Below are 21,835 nucleotides of genomic sequence, written 5' to 3'. Positions count from 1 at the left end.
CTATAAATGTTCTTGTTGGCTTGGATGCAGCTTATGGAATCATTCCATGCAATCCATATTGGTGGCCTCCTAGGTCTCTCATGGGCAGTGAAGTCCATGGTCTACGAGTGGTTACCGTGCATTTATGTGGGATCACTTTGGAGGACTTGGCCTTCAGAGAGTCAGGGTGACCCATTGGATGGAAATCAGATTGCCGCATCTCATTAACTATCACATTTTAAATATATTCCATCTGTATCCTGTTCCTCTAATTGCAGCCTGAAATGCTCAAATATAGCATGCAAATCATTCCCTGTCAGGAAGATGAGATAAAAGACCCAGAACTTTGAATAGAAAGAGTGTTAGACTTTGACTACAAATCTTCAAAATGGTTTGAAATCTTCACTAGCTTATGAAAACTCACTCCATCATCTTTGATCAGTAGCCATTCTCTCTCAACTTAACCTTCTTCACAGGATTGTTGTGCGGACAGAATAAGGAGAAATTCCATAGATGTTGTCCTGAGCTCCTTGAGGAAGTGTAGGGCCAGTTGTGATTCAGTAGTCCCATAATCTATATGGGTCATCTTTTATTCTTAGGGGATTAGGAGTTTTGCTGAGTTGTCCAACCTTTAATAAATAAATAATTAATAATCATAGAAGTGTGGCTGGCTTTTTGGCAAGCTTTGTATCATCACTATTTGCTACGCACCATTAGTAAGGAAGATTGTTTTTTTTTTAATTATAGTAACTACTGAACAAATATTTCTGTACACCCTGTTTTGTCTGTATTCTGAACTAGCAGTCTTTCTTTTTTAAAAAAAAAATCAGTTAGCAATTAACAGAAAATAAAGTATGCGAACACACAGATCATTGCTCTTGTAACAAAATACTTGGATGATTTGGAATCTATTTTCAGTTTTCATTCTTGGATTTCCAGTACTTGTAATTCCCTATCCTTCATTCTTTCTTAGAGCAACTTCAGTGAGTAGTCCAAAATATGAAAAGCACCAAGCGAATTCTCAGATATGGTCTTCTTGAGTACTTTTGTTCTGCAGAAGTATTAAAGAACATCTGAACAACTTTATCATTTGAGAAAGATCCACATAATGACCTTTGATAGGAAACAAGAATCCAGCATAATCTACCATATAGCACAGAGCTTCCCATTTCTGTAAGGAGGGGTGTCTTTCTTCTTCTTCTTTAGTGATATTAATATTGTTAGCATCCATAGAAATACTTGCACAAAGGTGTGTGCCATTTTCCTCATCCCATCTCCTTTTTGCAGCCCCCAGAACTAGCTAAAAAGTCATGACTGAGGGTTGAGGGACCCTCGGCAACAGCATTGGTGCCAAGGTGCAACACTGTCGGCATTGGTACAGCCACTGGTGCACAGTACTGGTGGCTGCAGCAGGAGGGAGAAATGTCCAAAAACCTGGTGGAGATGCCTTTCAGAAGGACAAGAGAAACCGTGTGTGCTTGTACTCTTGCATGACTACTACTGTGGATGCTAGCCAGTCAGTGATGAAAAACGGAGGAGGAGGTGGGGAAAATGGCATGTGCTCACTCCCTTGTGCTAACATCACTGTTGATAATAGCTCTTGACAGTGGCACACCTAGGTAATTTTGGAGCCTGGACCTAAAGGCCTTTGGAGCCCCCTGCTCCTGCAAGTTAAGCATCACCCCCACTTCTCTCTCACACACACACGCACGCACACACACGCACATGCACACACACAGTATTTTTAACCCGTGAGTTCTTGAAGGCACCAACAGCAACTGAACTCACAAGAATGTAAGAATATAAAACAAGTATGTTTATGCAAATATGCTACAGCAGAAACTTTTCAACACACAAGTTAACATACTCCCATCCCTCATATTTCTTTCCCCACTCCCCCTTCTGATTCTAAAGGATCCAATATTTAAGCAACTGAATTTGCAAGAATGTAAAGATGTACAATACCCTCTGTGCAGATATACATTAGCAGAAACATTCCAGGGGGAGAAAGGCTTCACATCCACTGGGCCACAGATCTAAAAGAGCCCCTGCCTTCTGCCCCTTTCTCTCCACAGCATCTCCAACTGGCAGGAATTGCCATAGGGACAACAAGGCAGCAGCCCCCACATCAGCCTGGATGTTATTTATACATATAATAAAGCAAAACTGGTTATCTCTTAAAATACTCTGGCCACATACAGCTATGGTCATGGTTTCCCCCACATCACTTTTGAAGTTCCAATGGATTATGACAATGACCTTATTATTATAGCCTAGATCTATGACAGAGGGAGACATGGGAGTGAGGCAATATTTCGAAGTCAAAATAGTTAACCCATTTTACAGCATTGTCAAACACACATATATATATATGCACAACGGAGGGATATATATATAGTAAGATGCCCCCTTTGCTTCTGAAAACTACATTATATTTAGTAAAATTCAATAAAAGATATTTCAGCAGATTCAGAAGGATATCTGAGCTGTAACTTATTCAGTCTTAAAATAAGTAATGCTAAGGATGGGGCAGGATGGGAAGAGTACAGCAAGACAGAAATTTGAAATTTGGGGAGGTGATGAGAGGCTGTGGCTATGGAAGGCGGGGTAGGAAGAATGAGGGAAGGAAAAGTGGCAAGTTCCCACAAGGAGTACCACCAGTACAATGTTTGGTGCCTTTACCTCCTAAGCCATCTGGAGCCCCAGTGGTTCTGAACCAGTGTGTTCAAACTACGCCAGTGCCATTGGACGTGCCCGTGGCCCCCATGGAGCCACTACCTCAGCTTCCTGTTGCACCCCTTGGACCAGCCCCAGATCCGCTTCTGCCCTCCTGCCCAACAGAACCACTTACCTCAGGTGCGCCCTTAGAATCCTCTGATGATGACTCATATTATTCTTCAGAGTCCTCCAAAACGGACACAGAACCCCACAGAATCCTTCCAATCCCCCTTCAGATGTTCCACTGAAGCCCTCCAATTCTCCAAACAAAGAACTGAAATCGTACATGAAGATGATTCAGCAAATGGTAGAAATACTGGGCCTAGAGGTCAAGTGCCCTACTACCTACCTCGAAGACCTCGTTTATAAAATGATGGCAGCTGTACAATCTATGCAGCTGATTGCTCTGCCGATGCTGCCGGTTATTACTAAAGCAGCTAAAACTCCGTGGGATGTGTTGCAAACATCCACTCCTACGTCAAAACCTTTAGAGACTCTTTATCGCATACAGAATGAAGATAATGTCTATTTATTGATACATCCCATCCTGAATTCCTTAGTTATAGACTACGTCTTCCAAGTCCGGCCAACGTCATACTACCCCTTCTGACAAAGAGGGTAGGAAACTCGATGTCCTTGCGCGCTGCGTTTACTCTACAGCCAGCCTTTATTTTCGCATAACGAACTATGCAGCCTGCTTGACCTGCTATAATTATTGTCTTTGGGACTCCTTCCGCAAAGACCTTACCACATTGAAGACATTGGATCTGGTTAAGAAATTTGATGAAATGCTTAATAAATTGGGTGGCCTCACCAGACAACAATTAAGCACCTTCAAACACTTGGCAGAGACTGAGTCTAGAACAGTTACTACTGCGGTCTCCCTCAGGCGCCATGCCTGGTTGCAATCTACAACATGGATTAACAATATAAAAGATTGAATTGCACATCTTCCATTCGATGGAAAGGGCCTTTTTAGCAAATCCATGGATGCGACAATGGAAACGCTTAAAAATTGAAATTTATGGCTAAGAGCTTTTCTACTGCTGCTGCTGCCTCATCCCAAGGCTCCTCCCATTATCGGTCCTACAACCGTCAATGTTCCGGTTTCAGATACCAGGTCCGGAAAGACTATAGGAAGCCTTTTAAGCCTTACCAAAAAAAGGGCTATGCCCAGCGAAATAAAAACCAAGGCCCTCATACTGGCAAGGACAGTACCAAACAGTCTCTTTGATCTTGGAGACTGTCCATCATCACCAGCCATCATCACTGCACCATCATCATCAGCCAAAGCCTTAAACACCAGTGCACTGACCATCAATGACATGCCTTCAATACCAACTTGTTTGCCACCCAACATCATCAGACTGGTCAGTCATGCCTCGGCATGTCACCAGATAACATCCGACCAGTGGGTCTTAAGAATTATCAACACTGGTTATGCCATCGAGTTCATAACTTTGCCAAGTTTTGAGGGCGTAAAGACTACTCCGATCCTGGCCCTGTGCCAAGAAGTGCATGCCCTGTTGGGAAAAGGTGCTATAGTAGTGGTGTGGTACCTCCTAGCCAAGGAGGAGTGGCTTGCCATGTTAGATCTCAAGGATGTGTCATATCAAAATTCAGGACAACCATTGCAAGTTCTTGAGATTTGCAATAGGAAATTTAGCGTTCCAATACAGAGTTCTGCCCTTCGGCTTATCAACAGTGCCAAGAGTCTTCACCAAGTGTATGTCAGTAATCATAGCTTATTTACAAACTCGAGAGATCACTGTTTTTCCATACCTAGACAATTGGTTCCCGGTACACCGCAACAAATTGAAACTGGAATCTCAGATCCAATTCACCCTATGGCTGCTGAAGGACTTGGGAGTTCAAGTCAATTGGGCCAAGCCAAACTTCAACCGGCCAGATAGATAGATTTCATAGGGGCCCTGTTGGATACGCTAATGAAATGGGCCTATTTAGCTCTTGACAGGTACCAACAAATCTGCACCCTTGTACGCCGCTTCGAAGATCACCCTTAGCACTGAGCCGATCAGATCCAGAGACTGCTGGGTTTAATGGCTTCATGCAAAGCCATGGTTCTCCGGACTCGATTGCAAATGCGCCCTCTTCAGCTGTGGTACCTACGATCCTTCTGCCCAAATATCGACAGTCAGGGGATGCTGCTGGACATCCCCCCACAAGTTCTAAAGTCTCTGACATGACAGAAAGTAAGAGAGAACCTTCTGAGTGGGTTTGCTTTCGACTCCCCGACTCCGACGCTGTGTGTCACAATGGATGCCTCCCTATTGGGTTGGGGAGCCCATTGCAGGACCCATCAAGTGCAGGGTTTGTGGACAACACAACAATGACATATGCACATCAGTTTCTTGGAATTGAGGGCAGCTTACCTGGCGCTCAATTCTTTTGCTTCCTTAATTCAAGACACGATTATGCCATTACTAATGGACAATACTACAACAATCACCTATGTAAACCGACAAGGCGACACGGTGTCGTGCTTCCTGTTTGCTCTGAGCACCCAGTTGTGGAATTGGTACATATCCAGGAATGTCTTCCTAATTATCCACATCAAGGGACTGGAAAACATCTTGGCGGACGACCTCAGCAGGATTTTCGGAAACCAGCAACATCACAAGTGGGAACTGAAACAATCCTGCTTAGACCACTTGATAAAAAGATGGGGCATTCCTCAGGTGGATGTGTTTGCTTCGGCCACAAACAAGACATTTCTGCGAAGTTTGTTCCAGAGCAGGCGTTGGGCAAGGATCCCTGGGGGATGCTTTTCAGCACCACTGGGGGGGGGAGCCTTCTCTATATGTTCCCCCCTTCAACCCCTAATCAACAGAGTAGTGGGCAAGCTGATACAGGACAATGCACTGGCTATTTTGGTGGCACCGTGGTGGCCTTGCCAACCATGGTTTGCATCACTACTCAGACTGACGGGGAATGACTATTGCCACCTTCCGCTGGACCCCGATCTACTATCAAGAGACAGCGGGAAAATATTACACCCATCTCTTCGGACCTTACAACTCACGGCATGGGAGGTCATCTATTAAAAAATATCCTTCTGAACTCTCATCGAGCCTCCACCAGGAGGAGTTATATGAGTAAAATGGAAGCGCTTCGCTATCTATGCACGGGAACATGGTTTCCACCCATTAAAGGCGTCTACTAGTCAGGTCCTGTTATATTTAACCAGCCCGAGAAAAGCAGGCCTAGCTAATGTGTCTCTATGGGTCCACCTAGCCGCTATTTCATCAAAGCATAATGGCTGGCAAGGTCATTCTGCCTTCTCGCACCCAATCTGCAAGAAGTTCTTGTGGAGCATTAATAATCTTTACCCCCCAATAAGACATCCAACTGAACAATGGAGCCTATCACTATTCTTGGCCTCCCTGATGGAAGCCCCCTTTGAGCCACTCTGTGAAGTAAGCCTACATTACTTGATGCTCAAGACCGTCTTCCTAATCACTATCATTACTGCCTGGCATGTAAGTGAGCTAACTGCCTTAAGGGCAGATGCACTGTATACACAATTTTATCCTAATAAAGTTGTTATGAATACTGATCCAGCCTTCTTAACAAAGGTGGAACTGACTTCCACTTGAATCAGAACATCGTTTTTCTGTCCTTTTTTCAAGAGCCGGAATCCTGATTAGAGAAAGCACTGCACTCTCTAGATGTGAGAAGAAGATGATGACGATGATGATTATTATGATTATGATTATTATTGATTCAATTTCTATACAGCCCTTCCAAAAATGGCTCAGGGTGGTTTACACAGATAAATAATACACAAATAAGATGGATCCCTGTCCCCAAAGGGCTCACAATCTAGATGTCTTCTGTATTATCTAAAAGGAATGTATTAGATGGACTATAATGCTCTTCATCTTGTTCAAAGGCAAGAATAACGGCCTGTCTGTGTCTAGACAGGGGGTGTCACACTGGTTAGTGGAGTTCATTTTCTTAACATACAAGTTACATAATCTACAACCTCCTAAGCTGATAAAGGCACACTCCACATATGGGTATGCAACTTCCGCTGTGCATTTATCTGGTCTCCGCTTTAAGGACATATGTGCCACTGCCACATGGTCTACACACTTACCTTTCATTAAGCACTATGCCGTATACCAGGGTTTCTCAACGTGTGGTTCCCCAGATGTTATTGGACTTCAACTCCCATAATCCCCAGCTCCAGTAGCCTTTGGTTGGGAATTATGGGAGTTGAAGTTCAATTACATCTGGGGACCCACACGTTGAGAATCCCTGCTGTAGACTTATGTATGGCGGCGGAGGCCAACTTTGGAAGAGAGATACTCAAGAGAATCCTTCAATAGTGGGTGAAATGGCTGTACCCTCAACCATGGAGGTAAAGCTGGCTAGTCACCCATTTCTCATGATAGCAACAGATCACTTCCAGAAAGACATGTTGCTTACCTGTAATTTATAATCTGGAGGTGATCCATTGTCAGTAATGAGACCCGCCCATACCGCCCCACTGAAACATTTTAAGAACAAGACTGACTTACCTACTTGGTCACTGTATCCCACGATATGTGGATCCTCTATCATCAGATGGATCTTCAAGAAATTGAGACAAAATGGTGCCCGACTGCTGAGAAAAGGAAGGCACGGAGCACGTGCATGGCAGGGAGGAGCGCCAAAGAAGAGCTAGTTAATTCATCCAAGAGGTCCCTGCGCAGGCGCAGTAACCCATTTCTCATGACTGACAACAGATTACCTCCAGATCATAAGTTACGGGTAAACAACCGGTCTCTCCCTTCCCGCCCGAGCTGAGTTCCCCAACGCTGTTGAGTGCTTTGTGTACAGCAGCAGTGGTGCCATTTACCTCACTTGGAGTTTGGTGTAGCAGCACTAATGACCTGCAAACTCTGCAGATCAGCTCGGACACCTCAGCAGCACAGCACTACCGGCATGCTTTTTTGCCCCAGCGGCTTGCGAAGCTGCAAAAGAATGAATTCTTGTGCAGTTCCTCCCATGGAGTAGCAGCAGCAGCCTGAGTCACCCCTTCTCTTCTCCCGTCAGAAAGGAAATGCCAGCTCCTTTCCAAAAGATCGAGTTGAGGATTGGTGGTGATCCACTCAGAGAATGTGGGTTGGTGCGGGCGGGAGAGCACTATTGCCACCGGGATGGGCTGTGCCAAGGCCTGAGCACATGGCCGGCAGCGCCTCCACCCCGCAGCCACTGGGCAGCAAGACAAAGGCAAGCACATGACTTCCGGGGCTGGCGGCAGGCTAGCATGCAGCGGGGGAGGGGGTGTCTTTCCTCTAAGCAGTGGTGACTTGACTTCCCCGCCACCACCTGGAGGCCCCTAGACCCCATCAATGTGAGTTTTTAATACTGTATTTGGAGGGCCCCTAGCACCAGCAAGGGGACATATTTTGGAGGCCCCCACCACCAGGCAGCACACACACATTGTGGCCATGCTAGGGAACACACACACATGATGGCCGGCCCACCGCCATTCAATTGCTGATGCAGGGCAGGCGGGTGTGCTGCCATGATAGAAGCCCCTGGGAACTTTTGGAGGCCCCCCAGTGGCAGAGGACCGGACCTGCGCCTCAAGGTCCAGTCCTAAGTGTGCCCCTGGCTGTTGATATTAACATGTTATTTGCATAAAGACAATGCATATCATATAGATGTCCTGTGGGTTTAAAACAAACTGTCCCAATCCAGAGAAACATGCAGCAAGAGCCACACATACACAACCATGCTTTATATATGCATTGTTCTCCCTTAGCAGCAGGTTTAAAGTATCACCTATTGTCCATACTTGGAGAAACGTCAAACTTGGCATTTCTTTGAATATCATCATAGCATATATTACTTTCTGTCCAATGATGTCAGTATATATGCTCAAATAGCATTATGATACTAATATATGTTTACTTTTAATTGAAAATATTCAGTAGTATAATCTGAATTTCCTAGGTATCCATCCTATAGATCCTTTTCTTTCTCTTTTGCTTATCAAAACAATGTCTGTTTGTTTTGATAATGTTTCCTAGCGCTTGCAGAGAATATATATTTCTTTGCATTCATATTTGAGTTACTGTTGCCAAAAATATTTTGTCCTGTACATTCTGTGCTCATAATTATTCTCCTTGCCGTGTATAATTATGCCATTGCATATGCTGCATATGCTGCCAGGGGGGAAAAGAACACTCACTTCCAAAGCTAAAGAGCATTTATTTGTTACTTTATATCATAGATATGGGGGAGGGACTGGCCATGATGTATATATTTCACTAATAACTAGCTCTTTTTAAAAGGAACCAATGCAAATAATTTTGTGAAATGTGATATTGCTGTGAGATGTTTAGATGTTCAGCCTATTGGATTTTTGTCATTTGGACATGCCTGAAAAGTCATGAGCCTGCACCTCCCACATGGAAGAAAGTATCCATGTCTGAAATCAGGCTAGGCTGGCTTACTCTTCTTCCTGCCCTTTCTTACCATTTAATGCCTTGGCCTGGCTATGAAGGCTGTCCACACACACATGTGCTTTTCATGTCCCAGTTCACTCTTTTCCTTTAGGTGACTGTGCTATTGCATATGCACATATTGCATATTCCTACTCTAGGCAGAAGTAGTCTATGTGCATCAGGCCTGGATTCTTAGGTGCCCCAAGGATATAGACAGCAGGGTTTAGATTGTCATACCATGGCCTAGTACTTTACTGCATCACTGGTTAGGGGTATGCGCAAAACTAGGTTGCCCGGTTCGATTCGAGTCCAGCCCAGACTTGAACCTGACCAGGCATGTTTGGTTTTGTGCACCTCATTAAAAAAAACCTGTTGGTGGTTCAGGGGGGTTGCGAGTGTGTGTGCGTGTGTGTGTGAAATAAAACTCACCACTGCCACTTCGAGGGGGCTTCTCCGAGGCCACAGGGGGGTCACCAGAATTTCCCCTTTCCTGCTTGCCTCCATTATATTCCAAATCGCCCTGATTGGGCCGTCTTTGGCCCAGCCATGCAGAGGCCCATTGGGCATGCACGGCAACCTCCAAAATGGCTGCCACCATGGGAGTGAGGCCCGGAATGGACTGAAGACCGCCTGAACCAGGCAATTTGGAATATAATGGAGGCCGGTGGTGGGGGGAGGGGGAACTTCTAGACACACAACCCCTTGTGGCCTCAGGGAAGCCCAGCGAGTTCTATTTCTGTGTTGTTGTTTTAAACCATTTTGTTAAAGCTTGGAACCCCCCTGAACAGGCCAGGGGCTTCGGCTTGATACTGAACGGTGGGGGGTGGGGTTCAGTCCAATACTGAGCCATCGAACTGAACCTGTTTGCACATCCCTATCACTGGTGTGAGCTTCCACTCACAGCCCTACACACAAAATTGTCCTAACTAGTCTTGTGCTTATGCTTGACTTAAAAGGCCAGCAATGCCCCCCACAAGATCAAGCTTTGCTTGCTAGCTTGGGGTTCTGGATACACAGAAGTAGATATCTACATTCTGTTGTGTGCTGTCATTATAGAAAAAACAATGTTAGTACTAGAAATTGTACAACTTTGCATATTCCCGCAACTTCAATTCCCTGACTACCAATATTATAATACTAGCTGGGCTGGGCGCAGAGCATCTGCGCATCCGGCTGGCCTACCCACCACCACTGCTCTGCCCCACTGGCACACCTGGCTTTCTGGCCGACCGCCCATTCCCCGCCCCCACACTTTCTGGCGGGCTGGCCAGCCGGCCCGCTTCCTCCCTCGCGACACCTGCTTCTCACCCCCACCCCTTGGTTTCTGGCTGGAGGGCCGACCAGAAAGCCGGCCTACCCACTCGTGGTAACAGCCGCTTTCTCCTGGCGGCCGAGCTGGCCCACCACCACCTCCTGCTCCCGCCAGCCAGGCCAGCCCACCGCCACCTCCTCCAGCCAACTGGCGGCTACTGCTGTTGTCTCCCCATCACTATCCCCCAGGCAGCTGCTCTCAAATCTCGCAAGAGCTGCCACGCATGGGATTAGCGATGGGTATGTTTAGGAGAGAGAGAGAGAGAGAGAGAGAGAGAGATGAATTGTAGTATTGCTATATAATATAAAGTGTATAGTTATACCATTATTATATACTAATACTGTAGAGTACTATAATGTACAGTATATGGTGATTTTTTTGGTATATTCTCTAAAGGTAGAACAAGCTGAGGAATGTCAAACCAAGCTTCCATCTTGGTCCTACCAAGACCTTAATAATTTAGCTCTAACTGCTTTTTGGCTGCTCTCAGTCTGTAGTGCAGGCTTTTGGGATTTATACAGGACATGGGGAATGAACACTTGGCTCAGGCTGGCTTTCTGGGCAAAGAAAGAAAGTATACACCTGACAATGTGTATAAGCTGATGAACTGGTCCAAGAGGTGCTGAGTTGTTTCTGTTGCTGGGCAGAAGGCACTTCACTAGATGGCAAATGCTCCCTTAAACAACTTGCTTCCAGGAAAGAAGTTTATATTAATGGATGAGGGAGAGCAAATGAAACACTTACCCATTCCAATGTATTGAATGGAAAAATGCATAGACGCTGCCTTTCACCCAGTTTTAACTATGTTGAAGCAGATCTTGTTCACGTGTGTATCAGAGAATGTGCATATCTCTGTACATGCACGTGTTATAGAACGATGTCATGAAAGATGGAATGAGATGGAAGACAAGAGCACGTTTTAGTGTATAATGGCAACCTTTTGTTAAATATTGGAACAGCAAATATCAAGTGAATGTGATGTGAAGACATATACTAGATGCTTCTCTAATTAAACTAGAGAAATATACGCTTTGAGAGGCTAGGCAAATGTGATCACTGAAAATTTTTAGATAACTTTTTAAAAAGTATCTGTAGAATTTGTTAATAGAATGTTGAACCAACTCTGAATATTTAAATAGTCATAGGGGTGTAAGCTTGCATTCACTAAGTTAAAGGTGTTTGTTTTGTATTGACACACATGACAATATTTGTCTGCTTTTGTATGTTTTTGTGTAGTCTTATTGCTACTGATTTTTTAAAAAATAAATATCAATCAATCAGTCAATCAATTGAATAAATAAAATACTGAGATCCTCAGTACATAGTCTCGTATGAGGAAGCTGTATCATTAAACACTATAGAATACTGTAAGATTCCAGTCCGATTTTGTCTTTCGAATAATGCGAAGCTTTTAAGAAACTCAATAAAGTGATTTTGTTTCTAATTTTAAAAAGAATAAAAGAATCATTTATTATTTTTGCAACTCCTGATTTGTGCTAGATGTACAGAAATACAAACACAAGTTTTTAAAAATGGGACAAAAGGAGAGAGGAGAAAGGAAGAAACAAACTGAGAAGGAAAAATGGTTAGAGAATGCAAGAATTAACCTAGGAATATGATATAATATAATAATATAGCCAAATAGTACATCCAGAGGAAAATTCAAGAGGGAAAAAATTAATTTAACAATTTATTGAAGTGAGATACAGAAAAGGCCAGCTGAATGGATCCACAATTCCAGCCAAAAGTATTGATAGAATTCAATTTGAATGAAGACATTATGCTACCTACCTTTTTTCAAAACTCAGCATTGAGTCTAGAGGTGGCTCTATATTCCTTAGATGTACGGTGTCCATTGCTGTTTTATCAAGAAGCCACAAAAGACATAAGAAAATCAACTAGATTATTCATTGCATACAAGGGGAAGGCCAGAGAGCAACCAATATCGAGACAAAGACCAGTGGTTAGTACAACTGATTGGGCTGCCGTATAAACAGCAAGGGAAGGATCCCCCAAGTGCTGTTTGGGCACATTCCACAAGAGTATACTCATTTTCAGCTGCTCGTCTATCAGGAATCTCAAAGGTTGAGATCTGCAACATGGTTATCTCAACAACCATTCATAAGGCATTATGCCATTGACCTGTGTTTGACAAAAGAAGCAGGCTTCATGCCTATATGAATGTTAAATCTGCATCCTATTTTTTTGTCTCTGGTCAATTAAAAATTGGTATTGTGTCCCCAAGACTAAGAAGCTATCCATCAGTCACATCATGTCTGAACACTGCTGTGCAATGTTTTCTCCTCTGATATTTAACTTGTTTATACCTAAGAATTCCCAATGGACTGGATTTAGTCACCTTAGTTATTTCCAGGTTATTAACTCCTTAGTCCTCTGTGCCAGAAAATGGGAAGATAAACAATGTTACACTGATTTTTCAAAAGGGGTCTGAGAGGAATCTAAGAATTACAGGATGGTTAGCTTGAAAACTGTCCTGGGTAAATTGGTAGAAATCATAATTAAATATATAATTAAGCATATAGAACAAGCCTTGCTGAAGGAGATTCAGCATGGCTTCAGCAAAATCCTGCGTCACTAAACTTTTAGACTTCTTTGAAAGTATGAACAGGCATGGTGATTTGATTGACACTGTGGACTTTCCAAAGGTTTTGATAGAGTCCCTCACCAAAGGCTCTTTAGCAAACTTAGTCATGGAATAAGAGGACCTGTCCTTTTATGACTGATAACTGGTTAAAGAACAGAGGAAAGAGAGTAGAAATAAATTGAGAATGTTCACAATAAGTTGAAAATCCCCAAGGATTTGTATTGGCATTGATTTTTTTTAACTTGTTCATAAATGATCTGGAGTTGGGAATAAGCAAGCTGAGTGTACAAGTTTGCATATGACACCAAATTATTGGGGGTAGTGAAACCAAATGGATTGTAAAGAGCTCCCAAAAGATATTTCTAAAGTGAGTAAATGGGCAACAAAATGCAAATACAGTTCAATGTAAATAAGTGTTAAGTGGTACACACTGGAGCAAAAGAAACCCCACATATTTTTAAAAAAATTAAAAAACCACAGATATTGATGGGATGCAAGCTGCTGGTGACTAACCAGGAAGGTGATCTTAGGGTTATTTAATTATTTAATTAACAAATTTATATATACCACCCTAAACTTATGTTTCTGGGCAATCTACAATAAAAACAGTACACATTAAAACATTAAAACAATTTAAAATTTAACACAATATTAAAACTGTTAAAAACTACAAATCTAATTAAAAGCCTGGGTGAACAAATGTGTCTTAACTGCCTTTTTAAAAATCGTCAGAGATGAAGAGACTCTTATTTCAACAGGGAGCACATTCCAAAGCCTCGGGGCAGAAGGCCCATCCCTGAGTAGCCGCCAGTCGAGCCGGTGGCAACTGTAGACAAACTTGTCTAGATGATCTCAAAGGGTGGTAGGGGTCATGGCGAAGAAGACATTCTCCTAAATATCCTGGGCCTAAACTGTTTAGAGCTTTATGGATTATAACCAGCACCTTATATTTTGCCCAGAAACCTATTGGCAGCCAGTGTAGCTTTCATTTTACAGGAATAAAATGGTCTCTCCAGGATGATCCAGAGACCAACCTGGCTGCCACATTCTGTACCAACTGCAGTTTCCAGACTACATACAAAGGCAGCCTCACATAGAGTTCATTGTAGTAGTCAATGCACTGTATGGTGGATGACTCATTGAAAACATTGATCCAGTATATTGCAGTTGTGAAAAAGGCACATTCTATGCTAGGGACCATTAGAAAAGGGATTGAAAATAAAACTGCTTGCAATGCTTGGTAAGAGTGCTGGTTGCCATAAGTCAGAGCAATATTTTAAAACACAGAGACGTGAGTTTTGGGCGGTATAAAAATATGTTAAATAAATAAATAAATAAATACAAATAAAACAGGAGAATACGATAAGCCTTCGGGTCTTATCCAACAGGATAGTGTTGTTATGTTCTTATGTAATCCTTAATGTTTGTACAAAACTAGCTATCCATTGGTGGTCAGACTCCTTACATATTCTTCAACCTTCTTTGCTATTTACCATTTCTTTTAAATATTTAACTGAGGTTAAATTAAGTTTAAACATGCAGCATTCGTTGGAATGTCAACCACTGATTTATATTACTTTATGATCTTATTTAGTACGGAATGTGTCTATGGAATTGTTCAGAGGTATGATAGGTTAACTTTTTTTTAAAGGTCTATTTTGTATCTTTACAGTTGAAAATGATGATGAAGCAGAAAGGGTTCTGTTCTCCTATGGATACGGTGCGAACGTTCCTACAACAGCAAAAAGGAGGCTGAAGCAAAGGTAAGAGGCATGATGATTTGCAAATGTTACCTATTTTTTAGTTACTAAGTTTTTTATGTGAGAGAGGGCTCTATGAAAATCTATTGTCTGACAATTGCTAATTAACCCCATTGTGAGTAATGACTTTTATACACAAGTAGGATTTCCTACTCTCAAGTAGTTCCATTGGTTACACTGCATGCAGGGGCATAGCAAGGTTGGAGTGGGCCCAGAGACAAGATTTTAAAATGGCCCCCCTCACTGAAGTTCTGTCTGTCTGTCTGTCTATCTATCTATCTATCTATCTATCTATCTATCTATCTATCTACCTACCTACCTACCTACCTACCTACCTACCTACCGAACACCTATGTGCCACAATAGAACATCATCCTACATTATTTTTAAAAAGGTTTTGTAAATTGTGGACGATGCAAGTCATTTAATGGTACTAGAGAAGGACATGCTGTTCTGGTAGCTCCAGGTCTTAACACTCACATCAGTTTCAGAGGATGAATACAATTGAAGGAAGCCTGGGCGGGTGCGTGGCTGGGGGAGTCAGTCATGTGACTTGCCTCTGGGGGCCCCCCAAGGCAGTGGACCCCCCAGACAACTGTCTCCCCTTGCCCTATTATAGCTATGCCCCTGACTGGATGTCCCCCTCCCCCCGGCCTGCTTTCCCAGACCACAAAGCCTACAATAATTTCTCTTTAGGGGAGTGCAGCGATTAACCCCAACCCCACCCCAAGCATGGCACCCTGTGTGGCTGCACAACTCACTGAAAATGTGAGTTGCTGCCTAAGAAAAATGAACATTTCAAACCCAATGATAATGAGGATCCAGACTTCAACAGCTCAGTTCTCAACATTTCAGCTGAAAGGACACACTATGACTGATGTAAAGGCAGTCATCACAGGTCTGGGAGCTGGTCAAGTGCATTCTATGGGCCAGTCTCCCACAATCATCACATCTTTTGTTAGTTTCTTGTCAGCTGGTCTTGGGCACACAGTTCTTGGGTATACACAACACCAACATCTTCTGTCCATCCAAGCCAAACACAGATGATGGAGGTTCCCTTTGTGAATATGGTTGCATCTCGGGGGGTATATCTGGCTTGTTGTGTTTCATGGTGCCTACATAGGTCTACTACATGCTCAGGAGAGCCTCTGCCAACTTTACACTGGGAAAACTGTTATTCCACACCACAATCTTTTGAGGGCAGGTTCAGATTACCATAGTCCTGCATACCAGCTAACATCAGGTCAGTGGCGAGAATACACCTGCTTTGACATCTCTGGTGGGTGTAGAGGGGCGATTCACCTGAAGTAGCACCAAGTTTTGTTCCATGGCTATACACATTGCTGCACAACATGCAGCCCTAGTTGTCTTTGTTGCAGTCCTCCGGCTTGCTTCCCAAAGTTAACATCTCCTGACAGTGGGTAGGATGTTTCTGCATCCCAGCGTTGCTTTCCCCTTTCTGGGTGAATCGGGCAGAGGGTGTGGAGCAACAATGTCTTTGGTGGTTTCACAGGATGCCCGTGTGTTTGTGGTTGTGGTACTGTATCACACCAGGAGAAGTGAGAAAAAACCAGAGACACACTGTAGATGGTTGATCCACTGATGCCAGGCTTACGCTAGGTCTGACATTGTGGAAAGGGCTGGTTTCACTCACCCTGATTTAGGACCATAGAACTATGCAGTGTCCCAGACTAATTTTCAGACACAATCATCTTTCAAGGTCAAATGAGCTTGCAAGGGGAAACAAAACGGAAATTTCAAAAGAGGAACAGGGTGATCTCTCCTATCTCAAATGGCTCAACGTGGAATAGGAGAGACTGTACCCCACCATGCATTTCTGTGGTTGTTTTCTCCCAACTGACTTAATATAGGAATGGAATAGAAACCACCTCATTATATGAAGTCAATTCATTTTGGGGTGGTTTTCTACCCTGTGTCATGTTTTTATTAATAACATAAATATCATCACTGGTGAGGGTCCATACTTGTGGATATACTGTGTATCAAAGTACAGGTAAGAGTATGGCAACAAGAGCATAGCTGGGAGTGCAGTGGTTTGCTTGTTTATGCACATTTACTCAGTTGGGGGTAGAAATTTACCCCAAAAGCCAGATAAGGGTTAATTGTACCTTTCATTGTGATATATATCTAGGCTTAACCTCCTAGATCTTTCTAGGGGCATCAATATTCTTCAAGCAATTTCAGCATCATATGCTTTGCTTGATCCTGTTCCCTGCTTGTTGCATTCTGTGTTCTAGACTCGTGTGGGTTAGCTCTGTGGATGAGGGATCTGACTTGAGAGATAAAATAAACTTCAGTTATCAAAAATAACTTAAAAGAGATTTGTTTAATTCTTCATTAAAAGCAGATTTTATGATAAATGGTCATGTCTAGATACATATTTTTGTTAATCAAATTCACATGAATGATATTGCTTTTGTGTAAAATCTAGATTTCTTTGAATTGGGTTGATCTTTCATTAATCAGAATATAGCTGTAGCATTTAGAATGGCATTTGTGACACAATTTGTGTGATATAATTAGAGAGTTGTACCTTACAAACATAATGCATATCTAAAGGCCACAGCATACTTGACAGTGGGAGATCTCTAATCTTATCTCCTGCTGAAAAAATGGTGAGGTGAGGTGGAGATGAAACCACAGGGCTTCAGAACAGGGCAATTTTCATCTGGGAAATGATGCCTTTTTTAAAAAAGTGCCATAGGCTTGATTGGGTTCCATTTTTCTCCCATGACTGCAATCAAACTTTTTCTTTTGAAAGCAGAAAACTTATAATAGATCCCCTACTAATGTCCATTTGCACGGTTGTTGGATACAATTTTATAGCAAAATTAATATCAAACACATTTTACAGTATTTAAAAGACAGAATATTGAATTTGCCTTTTCTGTGATTAAACAAAGATTGGGTTGTTTTTATATACTGCTAACTGGTTTTTTTAAACATTTTTTTTCCTTTCAAATAACAAACACACTATTATTGTATAGGGTTGAATACTTCATTTATGTGGCCAAGCTTTAATTGTCTGCATATTCCATCTGGAGTGAAGATATGTTTACTCTGTCTCATAGAGCATTCTTATGGAGGCAATTCTAACCATTGTTACATATTTTCCCATATGCTGTACCGCTACATTTTCACTATTAGGTTTCAGATCCGAAACCCCTAATATATTTGATTGGTCCAGCACTATAAAGATAAGATAGTGTCCATTTTCAACATCCATAAGAATAGTTTGCTATTGTTGCTGTCTTCAATATTCCTGTCCATATTAGAACTTACTTGTTTTTCCTTCCAGTGAACGCCTTACGTGTACTCCTATATTAGCAGCAAGTTTTTCCTATTAGACCTGTTTCCATTACTGGAAAATAAAATGAGTTTGAAACAATCTGCCTTTCCAGATGGTGTAGTTGCAGGACAGGGAATCTGCAACTCTTATGAACACTTTGTGTGTGGGGCGGGGGGGGGGGAGGCAGGGGTAGTAATCTAGATACCAGAACCATTCCCTCCGCTAGCGCATCCAGTCCCTGGCAATCACATTTTCCTTGCACTGTAACTGCCTTGTGGGAGAAAGCAGTTACTTTCCTTCTGTTACCAATCTGTTGTGGCAATGGTAACGGCTTAAGGGGTAAATTGCAGCATCTGAGAGGAAGGATTTCTGGTAGGAAAATGGCACAGGGTCCTGATCCTGATCAAAGTTCTACACAGCTTCTTTTTGGTTGGTTTTTTTTTTTAAAGACATTGCCAACATGTTCCTTAATCATGCATTCTACATAACATTGTGGTAATGGTTATCTGGATTGTGGTTCAGCTGGTATTACAACACCTATTAAGGTGGTGCTTATGACATTACTTTCTTTTTCGGGGTGTAAACCTCTGCCCAAATTAGAAGCTGTCTCCTTGCAGCAGGAATATAGCGTCATTGTTAGGGAGAGGGAATAATGTTACCTTAACCTTGGAATAACTAATGCTCTGTGATGTTGTCTGTCTGCAAAGATCCAACTCTCTCATAATCTTCTAAAAGGACTATGAAGCCTTGGGGTAGAATTGCATGCAACCCCAGTGGCCCCTTCTTCTAAGGAAAAGTGGGGCAAAAGAGATGTCCAACCCTAATGCAACTTTATCTAGTCACTCCTCCCACCCAACTCACAGGGGAGGTTATCTGGGGGTATTGTTACAACTGACAAAATCACCCCTACCTGAAAATGCTTTGCCCTTATGGGCCTTTAGGGTTTTGTTATACAGTATGCATTTCTGAGGGCCGAACTACACATTATATAGAATTCATGATTAAGAGACATGCTGGCATTTTTTTTACCAAAATACAGCTGTGTGGGACTTTGATCTAGATCAGGACCCCTGTGCCATTGTTTTATCAGTCCAGGGAAGTAGTATTCAGCGTGCTCTGGGTGGCGTTCCGTTCCTCCTTTTAAAGAATCAGGTTTTCAGTTTTGTAGTCCTGCTTGATCCATCCCTGCTGCTGGATGCTTGACTGGCATCAGGAGCTCACAGCTACCTTTTTCCAGCTGTGTCTTGCACACTACCTGCATTCTTTCCTGAAGAGAGGTTCTTCATGCTCTCATAATGTCCAGGCTAGATAACTGTAATGTGTTGTACTTGGGGCTACCCTTGAAAAGCATTTGGTCACGACCGCTAGTTCAAAATTCAGTGGCCAGACTGTTGACTAGGACTGGCTCCTTCAATCATATCATGCCTGTCTTAAAGGAGTTTCAATCTGTTTCTGGACTCAATCCAAGGTGTTGGTTTTAACTTGAAGCCATAAGTAGTTTGGGGCCAAGATATCTGAAGGAATACTTGTTTTTATATGAACCTTAAGGTCATATTCAGAGGCCCTTCTCCAAGGGCCCCCACTTCCTGAGGTGAGATGGGTGGTGGCTGGAAAGAAGACCTCAGTAGTGACGCTCACATTTGAAACTTGCTCCCAAGACATGTTTACCTGGCACCTTCATTGCCATCTTTTAGAGGCCAGACAAAGTCTGACTTGTTTTAGTGGTGCTTGGTAGCTTGTTGTTGTTTCTCCCACTAATGGAAATGGATCATTTCTATTGGGTAGTTCTTATTTCTTTTATCTGCTGTCTTGCTTGTTTATATTTCATTCATTTTTATATATTGAATTGTTAGCTGCCTTAAGACTTTATTATAAGGTAGGAAATATATCTTTAAGATAAATATTTCATGAGGCATGATGGGTTGCTGCCAGAAATAAAAGTGGCAGTCCACAGGCCTCTTTGGATTCCAGGCCTTTGGTTCTTATTCTAATAAGATATTCTTCCTTGCCTCTTCTGTTTTTTAAAATAATCTTTTTTAAAAAGTCATCCTTTGTTTTTAAATACTGACCTATTCTTTGTATTTTGTTGTACCCTTTTTAACTCAATCAAAGTTATTGTTGCCACTGAATAAGGGACCTGCCTTCAGTAAAACAAAACAACAAAAAGATATGTTAAAGTGAACCATTCAGTACCAGATTAATATTACATAATTATAAGAGCTCATTCAGCAAGGCATTCTGCATGTGGGGGTTGACTTGAAAGAAAGTTGAAAGCACACAAGAAGAGGCAGAGGGGAGGGGAAAGGTTTGTACAATATACCTGTGCAAAGCTGTGGCCAAAGTTGAATGCTCCGCAAAACTTCCCTGACACTGCGCAGCGGTAATTGTTCCCACTGTGTTACCTCCACACAATGCTGCATTTTCCCCATCACCAGGGGCCTCCTTTAAGAGAAATGGAACCCTGTCAAGCCCCCGCATCTTCTTAGAAAGCATACACGGTGCACCGTGAAGTGTAGAGGAAAGTACTGGTCAGAAATGCAGTTCCCAGCTCTTTGTGTACACCAGGCCTGCTCAACAGCTGGCCCCACCCAGCTGTTTTTGGACTACTCCCATAACTCCCATAACCCCCTGCCACAGTGGTCAATAGCTAGGGATTATGGGAGTTGTAGGCCAAAACCTGCAGGAGGACCAAAGTTGAGCAACCCTGGTGTACACCTTCCAAAATGGCACTGGATGCAACAGGGCTCTATTTCTCTTAAACAACAGCTGCTATTACTACTACTACTATTATTATTACTACTACCTGGATGTGTGGGAACACATCATCTCAGACAATTGGGTCCTTACCATCATGTACTTGAGTTACACACTAGAATTCTGAGAAATTCCTTCAAACTTTGGAATCAGGATCAGTTCCCCCCACATTGTCTTCTGGGAAGAAATAGATTCACTCCTGCGCAAAGGGGCAATAGACCCCATCACAGGGCATCACACAGAAGGCTTCTTCTTCCCCATCCCAAAGGAGAATGGAGGGCCACACCTGATAATGGATCTCAGGGAGTCATCACCCACAAATGCTTCCACATGCTAACAATTTTGTACATCCTACCTCTTCTCACCAAGAACATGAGGTTCGCTTCCATAGATTTAGAGGATGTCTGCTATCACATCACCATTCGTTCCCAGCACAGAAAATACTTAGGTTTCCAGGTAGGGTCCAACATCTTCCAGTTCAAGGCCATGCCATTCAGACATTCTTCATCCCTTCATGTGTACACAAAATGTATGGCAGCAGTGGTTGGACACCTTCAAGAACAAGGAATACAGATTTGCGCCTTCTTGGATGATTGGCTCCTCTAAGCACCAAGTCACACCGTTCTCAAAGAACATCTTTCCAGGACCCTTCTATGCAGTTCAGGACTCGGGATAAATTATGCAAAACCTCATCTTCAGCCCACGTGTCATATAAAATTTTAGGGAATAATTTTCAACTTCATCTGGGTGGACAGCCACCTCCCTTGAGACCGCATCGGTCTAATCAAAGACTTATCCTTTCTGCTAGTCAGCTCCTTGCTCTACCCGACAAAGAGGATCCAACACATATTGGGACTCATGGCATCCTCAATGGCAGTCCTACCAAATGCCCACCTTTGCATGCAACACCTGCAGAGCTGATTCCTTCGATTCTCA

General features: G+C 42.8%; 1 protein-coding gene across 4 annotated transcripts in view; it reads left to right on the top strand.

Moving 5' to 3' along the window:
- Positions 1-21,835, top strand: part of PIBF1 (progesterone immunomodulatory binding factor 1) — a 178,423-nt gene that overhangs the window by 115,902 nt on the left and 40,686 nt on the right. For all 4 annotated transcript variants that reach the window (XM_053307224.1, XM_053307225.1, XM_053307227.1 and 1 more), the window contains exon 13: positions 14,748-14,838. In XM_053307224.1, coding sequence (XP_053163199.1) covers positions 14,748-14,838 — 91 coding nt within the window. The remainder of the gene's footprint in view (positions 1-14,747; positions 14,839-21,835) is intronic.

The sequence above is a fragment of the Hemicordylus capensis genome, chromosome 3 (assembly GCF_027244095.1).
Source record: "Hemicordylus capensis ecotype Gifberg chromosome 3, rHemCap1.1.pri, whole genome shotgun sequence".
NCBI lineage: Eukaryota > Metazoa > Chordata > Lepidosauria > Squamata > Cordylidae > Hemicordylus > Hemicordylus capensis.
This window is presented reverse-complemented; position numbering and strand designations above follow the sequence as displayed.